Source organism: Pholcus phalangioides, unplaced genomic scaffold (genome assembly GCF_987345545.1).
Source record: "Pholcus phalangioides strain wild (caught in Gottingen) unplaced genomic scaffold, Ppha-v1.0 ptg000018l_1, whole genome shotgun sequence".
Lineage (NCBI taxonomy): Eukaryota > Metazoa > Arthropoda > Arachnida > Araneae > Pholcidae > Pholcus > Pholcus phalangioides.
Window position 1 is genome coordinate 17,428,270 of NW_028301611.1, and position 9,132 is coordinate 17,437,401.

Below are 9,132 nucleotides of genomic sequence, written 5' to 3' on the forward strand. Positions count from 1 at the left end.
AAAATCTGTTAACTGGGATTAACAATTTCGATTATCCGACCCGATAAATCAATTAATCGGACCAGCCCTAATGAATTTACATTCAGGTAGAAACAAATTTCCATCAAAATGCTTTCTTAGAAAGAAAATTGATAGAAGAAAACTTTTCGCTGCGACCTTGAGATCGTATTCGAACATACGAGCAGATGTAGTATTTACTAAATGTGTGTTTTCTCGTCTTCCTCGTATTATATATTTTGCTGACATGATGACAATGATGTCTTCTTTTAAATACATACAAGTGTATATACTATTCATTTTCTCGTTACAGGTGAGAAACACGCTGCAGTGCAAAACGACGCCACGTCAACGTCAAGGTCGAACCATTTGGCATCTCCTTCACACAGTATCGTGATCATATTCGAGCTGTTCTTATGCCTAACCTGCATTGGCCATAACTGCATTTACTGGAGGTGACACGAGGCTCCGTTTGTCTGGAAATAATTACGTACATGCGTAAGCATTGTTATTTCTCCGTGTTTTCAAGATTTTCCAAGGTGGTGCAAAAAAGTTTTAGGGCAACTGAAAATCGCCATATCTCGAAAACGTGTGGATGTAAATATATGAAAATTTTAGTGATAATTACACGTGGGACTAAATTTTTTTCCAGTGGAAATAATTTTGATGAGTTCTGCACTAGTCCAGAAAAAAAAGTTTAAATTATGGTTTAATAAATAATTAGTAAACAGAAATAATAAATAAAATTATAAATAATTGGTAAAAGGAAAATCCTACAACAAAATATAAGAACAATTCAAAATTATGTGGGAAAATTTTGTTTTAATCGAGAAAGAAATGCCTTTTTTTTTCTTTATAAGCTATTATTATTCGGAATTTAAGGCATAAATAAGAGACGGGCCTCAGAAAATATAAATTCTGCTTGAACTGTCTTGATGTGCCCGTGTTTCGAAAATACGGCTCTGTCATTGCATGCGTTAGTAATATGAGTCCATCTGAATTGCTTCTGATCAAAGACAATATCCTCAATCCCACACTTGGCACAAAAAAATACATGTTGTTTGACCAATTGACGTCGCTTTTATCCGTCATGTTTCATAAGGGGAATTTGTAATTCTCGGTTTTGCATACCAGACATTTGAATTTTTTTTTTCACATTAGGCACAGTTCCATGTGTTCAAGGCAAGTTTTATTTCTTCTAAATTACACCGAGTGTTTTTTTTTCACGTAAAAAAACTGAATCTTTTCCCGACGAATGGTAAGAGAAAGAAGCCTCCTAGTGCAATCTTTCAATCCGTAATTTCTCCGGCCCATGAAACTTTAACTAAAAAGAGTCTTCAATCTTTCAATTCTTCTCGAAATTTCATGGCAAGGCGCCGGAGTTTCTCTGTGAGAGCAAGTATTTTGCCGTTTCCAATATTCAATAAATATGTTGTTTCTTCCATCTTGACACTGTCAGAAAAAAATTCCGTTCCACAGTGCACGACTGATCAAAACAGTCTCGGCTGTTACGCCAACATGAGAAAAAAGGATCAATTTCCCCCCCCCCTCCCGGTTTAAGAGCACGCTTATCGTTATTCCCAGGTTGTTGACCATCACTTAGGCAATTTTTTTTCTATAGTATTACATGACTGATCAAAATTATTTTCACTGGGAAAACTTTTACCTTAACATTTAATTATTGATCTAAAATTTTCATATATTTACATCCAGGAGTTTCCGAGATATGGCGATTTTTCGGCTGGCCTTGAAATTTTTCTCCACCACCTTATGTTACAATAATTGCATACATTTTACCATAAGTATGGTTTAAAAGTCTATATGTACAGGGCATTTCGAAGGTTCTGTCTACATCCATACTGTACTCAGAGGCGTACACAAGAAAAGGCATATCCAATCCATCAAACGTGGGAACGATATCAGAACGTTCAAAATAATACGTCTCCCCCACAAAGATATATCATGTTCAATTATAAGTTTGAATAATAAATTATATTAGATGACTCAAGCGATGGGAATTTCGATCGATAGTTGATATAGAAAAAACAATTTCATTTGAAAAAGAAAATTATATTGTGGTATAATATGAGTTTTAACACTTTAACCTTGATCACAATGTGACGCATTATTATTCCGATAATCATTGTTTTAGTTTGTTATGTTTATTTTAGTCTGTTAATATTGTTTTAGTAATGTTCAAAACGTTACTTCCATTATGAAAATGTATTTGCAAGAGTATATTCTCTTCTACTTAATGCATCATATGCTGGTAAGAATATTTATTTTACGCTAAAGAAAAGAAAAGAACAAAAAAACTTATTTTCGTTCCGGATCCACTGATAAGACAACACTTATGTGCCATTTTCAGGATATGGCACTTGGAATCATTAAGTACTTGAAAATACTTCTTTACTTCCTAAGATAATGTGTTTTTTAAGCAGGCAGGACAGGACATTTCTTTAACACACATTTATCTTCCGAAAGATGGGGTGATTATAATTAAAGTTCCCGTACAATTTTCCAATGGCACTTGTGTATTATGCATATTCGACGGTATAAAGAAACTTACCAAGAGTTCGTTATATTGAGGTATGATTGTATACGTACAAAATCTTGTACGTATCCTGTTGGCAAGTCCGGGAATGTCTACACTAAATTTCTTTAAGTTTAATCCAATGATGATAGCTGATCTCAAAGCCCGAGTGACGTGGTGGTAAGATGCTCGTCTACCACCGCGAAGATTGCTGTCACGGTCCCAGGTTCAAAGAGAGCTTGAGCCTTCATTTCCAATCCATCTCATTAATGGCAGTAAATTGCATTATATGGCCGGAGTTGGTGTTGTATCTGACCCCGAACCAGATTGAAGGCCTTGATAGTTTATCCTACTCAATCAAGGAGCCGGTTTATTGCAAGCGTACAAAAATGTTGAGAAGTAAGCTAATAAAATAAATGTCAGATAAACGTAATTGATACTTAGACATGTACGTTCAGTATTCAGACATTACGACACACATTTCAGGCGTTTCATTGGGGCTAAATAATAAATTTTGTATATGCTGAGACACCACATAGACGCATTGAGACATCGATTTCCGATTCCTACGTGATAGTCTCGAAGAGAAATTGCATAATCAAATGAAAGCGATACAAAAAGGCTGCGTTATTTAGGTTATAAAGTACCCTTAATTTAATAAAATTCTTTCTCAATTGCTAAATTATATAAATATATAAGAAAGTATGCACCAATCGATAGAGAAACACGGCAAAAATAGAGATAGAGTTATCTAATAAGCCCAATCGAATCTAAGGTTTAGGAGCAGAAATACACAAAACGACTCATTGATACGAACTGATTGAGCAGTTAATGCAATATATCGACCGGAGAGGTCGACGTCGAGCTAACACCAGTCGATATAACAGGGCTTTCTGAAAAAAGAAGGGAAGGTTTTATGGATGGAAATGTCGATACAATCTGCTACGGCACTATTCTAAGGAATAAACGGCTGCGAAAAAGAAATGGTTGGCAATACAAACAGGAAAATTCTTTGGGAATTTATGGTTTTTTTCCCCCTTGATTCCGGAATTTTCAGTCGATTCCGTTAATATTTTGTTCGCTGTACAAATACCGTACAGTATACACATGAGGTATCGATTCTGTTTTCATTTTTAGTTGCTCCGTTGAGATGTTGAGAGATAACATGTCAAAGCAACCGGTTACAAATTACTTTCTAACCTCCTACGCGTGCTCTTGTTGGCAGACAAGGCTTGAGCTATGAAGAAAGACGTGATCTCTTGAATATGTTTACATTGAGGGAATGCAAGTGTCGGGGTGATATGATTGAAGTGTGCGAAGATGAAGTAGGAAAGAATGTTCAACCGCCCTTGCGGAGAATGGAACACACGTCCTTTCACTTTCCGGGCGAGCGCACTAGATCATTACACTACGAAAGCCATGTACGGTGCCGTTCAACGCACACGGGCTCTTAGGAAAGAGTGAGATTCGTCCCCTTTGTAATCTAGGGGTCTAGGGCGCTCACCCGGCATGTGAGAGGACGTGGGTTCGGTTACCCGCAATAGCAGTTGAACTTCCTTTCTTTCCTAAACTCATCTTCGCATCAACCAGCTGTTGGAAACCTTCGTATGGATAACGGAGAGTGACATCATCCTTGGAAAAATAGTGTTTTCCTTTGTTTCGCTGTTGTCTAAAAGTAGATAACAGTTGTTTATCCATGAATTTCATTTCCTATCTCCTGAATTTGTTACGGTTTTATAAATCTTCGAATACGTAAAACTTCAGCAGCTATCAAAAATTGACACCGACAAGAAATCAACTCTTTCTAGATTAAAAAGTACTGCACTTATTTAGCCGTATTTTGTATTGAAATGGCAATAAAAAATATATACTTTTTTAAAAATACCAAAAAATTGACAAACGGAATTGGTATGAGTTTTTTTTACCATGTATATTAAGATACGAGGTTTCTCCAAACACTACCTGACCATACGTTTTCAGGCCTGTACCAATGAAGCTGGGTAGGATGGGAGAGGGGGGTTGTTGGACGTATCTAGACAATCCCAGTGTGCATGCTTGAATTTTTTCCTGCTGCTGGCAGACAGTCGATGAGTGAGGAAGTATAAGCGCCATCGCATGTCGTTTTTGACAAAATGGCAGGGAAATAAACAACCCGATAGTTTCACCAGACTTTCTGTTGAGGTGAAGAATTAGGCACTGCACCAATGAAGGAGTAACGCAACCGCCTCTACGATTGCCGCAGATCAATTGAGTGAACTCTTGCTGGTAGGCCGTCAAAAAGGAGATCGTTATGAGTAAGTGAGGTCTGTAGTGATTCAGGATCGTCTAATAATGATCAGAGAACTTCCAGATGAGGCGAGCATTAGTATTGAATCCGTTCATTTCCTTTTGACCGACAATTCGATCTTCAGGAGATGCAATGTCAGATTCATCTCGGCCGTCTTCTATGACTCCGGTGGTGGGATTCATAACCAGTATGCACCGCACGGCACAACCATTCCCAAGGAGTACTACCTACAAGAGATTCTGTGTGGCAATCAGCAGATCTACCACGATTAATGCAGTACCGTAATTTAAAATGCAACGGTGCTCATTCATCGGCTGTCTGCCGGCGACTGTTAGCCTCTGCAGGCAGAAAAAAATATCAAGCATATGCACACGGATTACCTGAATACGTGCACCAAACCCTGCCTCCAAAGCTTTATTCGTTCACGCATGAAAAAGTATCGTCGGGTGATCAAATCAATTTCACTGTCATCATATAACAGTACAAAAACAAAATTAGGAAAATTTACCATTTATTCAATCCAAAGAATGACTCATTCTGGTAAATGCCAGTAAAAATTAGTATGAAAAACAGAATATTCAACTAAAAAATTCAAATTATTCAAACTAAAATAAAAATTGATGGCAACAGAAGAGAGTGCAATTTAAAAGCAATTCTACATTCTGCATATGAAAATATGTTGTTTTTTGGATGTTGGAATCAAAGGCGAAAAAAACTAGATGCAGCATGTAATTAAATTAAACTTTTGCGTTATTTAGGAATTACATGAGCAACAGAAAAACACTAAAACAAATTTTCTACACCATCAAGTGAGAACATGTATTGCTTGACAAATTTTTGAAAGGATGATAAATTAGTATTGCGAGTGATTTCTGGTGGTAATGTATTGTAGAATTTTGGGATAAGTAAAATGTTTCTTCAAAAGTGTTTTAAGAGGTAACGGAAGTGAATACATATTATTTACTCTATTTGAAGATCGAGATGTATTTAAAGGCAAGGAGAATTTACTTTTGAAAATGAGAATAGATTTATAAGAATACAATTGACGTAATGTAAGAGAGTATTCCAAGATATTAATGAAGTTGTATTGTGTGATGGTGTAGTAAAATCATTTGTGATTATTCTAATTATTCTCTTATGGAGGCTGATTATAGGGTACAGGGTTGAAAAGTAGTCAGAACCCCCAGACAGACCCGGGGGCCTCAAAATAAAAGGGGACACAGAAATGAGATCTGGCTTAATTTTTCAAGAATTTTCCTAATAGGGCATCAAAAAAATCACTTCACCCGGGGGCTCATGATGCTCTTAAGACGGCCCTGGGAGTGAATGAAACAATAACTAATGAAGAGTTAGTAAAAACGACTGATTCAAGTAAGGTTTGAGATAGTAAAACTTATATAATTTTGGCATGACTCTTCAATTTAAGATTGCGATCAATGTATATGCCAAGGTATTAAATTGTGGTAACTTGTTCGAGACATGAACAATTACAATCAGAATACCTTTCGAACAAATCTTATACATACGGAACCGTAGAGGGTTAAAAATGCTATGTTCATTTATGTGTTTGAGGCTCAACGACACTATATCTTACTCCAAAACCATTTCAAAGGCATTTCATCGAGTCTAAAATCTAAGAATATTTACAAAGCAGTAGAAGAAAAGGCGTCAAAACACGAAACCATTCCTCACTATATACAAACAACAATTGTAGGAGGATATTTTTTTTTCCCCTCCAGAGTGAAATCTCAAAGGCTCAAAAAAAGGAATCGGCAACTAAAAATCTGTCAAACGCAATCCGAGACAAATACATGGTTAAATCTCTTTGATTTTGATCGATGGACCTTCGCATCAAGTGCCGTATCCCACAGCTTGGAATTTCTTTCTTTTAAGAAAATACGTTCAAGCCGCATGTTCCACAACCAATGAAAACACGGCTCTTAGAAGCATTATTTCTTTCCTTCACCCCCCCCCCCGAAACCGAGATTTAATGACATCGGCAGCTTTCACTATTTCTCGACGGTAAAAAACAGAAAGAATAATATGTGTCAAAAGCCTAAACACCTCGTGGCAACTATCGAAAATATTCTGTAAATTTTTTAAGATTATCTTTAAAGAGAATTTCGTGTCATCAATTTTTGGGGCTACAAGTCAGCTTCAAATTGATTCATTTAACCGATTCCATTTTTAATGCAAATCGAACTTTTTTGTGTGTTTTGTGTTCATTCGAATTAAAACATGACTGATAGTCACCCTAAAATAACTCTTCATTCTAAATTCTCTCGCAGAAATCAACTACTGGCATTGGAAATATAGGTGTTTCAGAGTATGCGCTCCATAATGATGATAAACGAAAACCGCTATTTCCCGCTGTTCGGTTAAGGCAACAAAATTTCGAAAAAATTCCAATATCAACATTCCCTTTTGTGCATTGCAAAATTATCGGGGCATTATTATTGAATGGCGTAAATTTATTTTCCTCGAGTTGCCGCGGAGCACTGGTTGAGAACCGCTGCTGTATAGTATTAATCGTTTGTATTTTCTTTCATGATATACGCTTTACATTGGGTTGCTGTATTTTGATTATATGTCTATGGACATCCGTATTATTCATAGGCATTTTTTTTTCAGCCACCTCGTTGGGTAATTTGTCTGTTGTGGCCTGGCCTTTGTATTTGTATTTGTTCAAACGGTACCTGTAGCATAGTGTTTCTCAAATTGTGTTTCGCGGGCTCCTAAGGGCGTCCTGAGGAGCTGAAGATATTGATTTGTGCATATTTTTAGGCTTTGACGTTGTTCTTTTATGAGTGAAAATATCTACTGAACTATTCCGCGGAGCCGCAGATGAGCCATGAATTGGGAATTTTCGCATTTGAAAACAAGTTTGAGACACCCAGCGGTATAGAAATATAAAAGCTGGCGTGAGACGCAGACAATGGAAGGTCTCACGAAGGGTGGTCGGTGCACTAACCGCTCAGTCGGGCAACTCGGTAATATCTGCAGAAAGTCCCGACCGAACGGTATAAAAAAGCATCAGCTCCTTCGTGAAATCTTCTTTCTTCGTCTGCGTTCTCCTCCGGCGTTTATGGCGCTACAGTTACAGTTTCAACGACATTAACGGGTTTTTGCAGCACTGATCATTTTGCAATGCATAAAGGAGTGCTGCTATTTGAATTTATCGAAATTTCGTTGCTACAACCGTAGCCGCGAGAGTAGTTTTTGTTTCTCTGCTCATTCTCTAGCGCATACTCTCAAACACCTATACCTAGAATTTCATTCGAATTCATTTATTTTCGCGGCCGCCAGGGACTCGTATATAGTAAAATGTATTTTATGATCACCCTGTATATTAAAAGCATGTAAAAAATCCATTACAACATGTTGTGGGACATTTGAAAATTCATCGAAATACTTTAGACTCAAAATTCCATATATATTACAGTAAATGTTTTATTGTGTCAAATCAAAATAACTATCGTTTATTTCTATCATTTCTAGGTGAATCTCCTGAACACAAGGGTTCGAGAAAAAAAACCTACTTACGTATCCGCCCTCATTCCTCAAGGCTCCAACATGCATCTTTGATGTTGAGCTGCAATGTGTTGCCACCCAAGAAAAACAAAATGTGTTTGTGAGAGAGAAGAACTATTTCGTAAAAAACTTAAATTTTTGTTTTGTTCAAACCACTTTTAAAATGTAAATGTTGTAAATACACCTCTCGTATATATAGACATAGATTCTATCTTCAATTATTTCAATGTTTCATTTTCATTAATTTATTTATATTTTTCCCCATTTAAATCTCGTGTATGAGAGTGTAAATATCATTTGCCTTCATATCTTATCAACCACACACATATACCATTCCTGATTTACAGTGTGCATAGCTAACAGCACGCACCACATTTTATTGTCGAACCGTCGATCCTAGAGGGGTACTTCAAATTAGAGAAAAACGTCCAAATAACCGGTAGAACTCAGATATACGTCATTTATGTTGCAAGGGGTTGTGTAGTTATTAAAATAAAATAAAAATAACTTCTTATACGGACACCCTGTCCTCTAACTTTCAATTATAAATTTGTTGCGCTGTTTCTCCTGAGGCTTACTTACAAATAAAATTTCGCGTTTTTAAGTGCAATATCCGCTAAGATATTTGAAATCAGAAATTATAGGAAGTTTTATTATTATTATTATTTCACAAATACAAAAACAAAGCCACAACAGGAAAGATTCCCAACGAGGTGGCTGAGAAAAAGATGCCCATAACAAGTATGGATGTCATATATTACTAAAATACAGCATATTAAAAATG

General features: G+C 36.5%; 1 protein-coding gene across 2 annotated transcripts in view; it reads left to right on the forward strand.

Moving 5' to 3' along the window:
* The window catches only part of LOC149071778 (zwei Ig domain protein zig-8-like), a 134,177-nt gene extending 125,251 nt beyond the window's left edge, over positions 1-8,926 (forward strand). For both annotated transcript variants that reach the window (XM_089247748.1, XM_089247749.1), the window contains exons 5-6: positions 311-495; positions 8,316-8,926. In XM_089247748.1, the coding sequence (XP_089103874.1) occupies positions 311-456 (146 nt within the window). In that variant the 3' untranslated portion in view covers positions 457-495; positions 8,316-8,926. The remainder of the gene's footprint in view (positions 1-310; positions 496-8,315) is intronic.
* Positions 8,927-9,132: the final 206 nt, after the last annotated feature.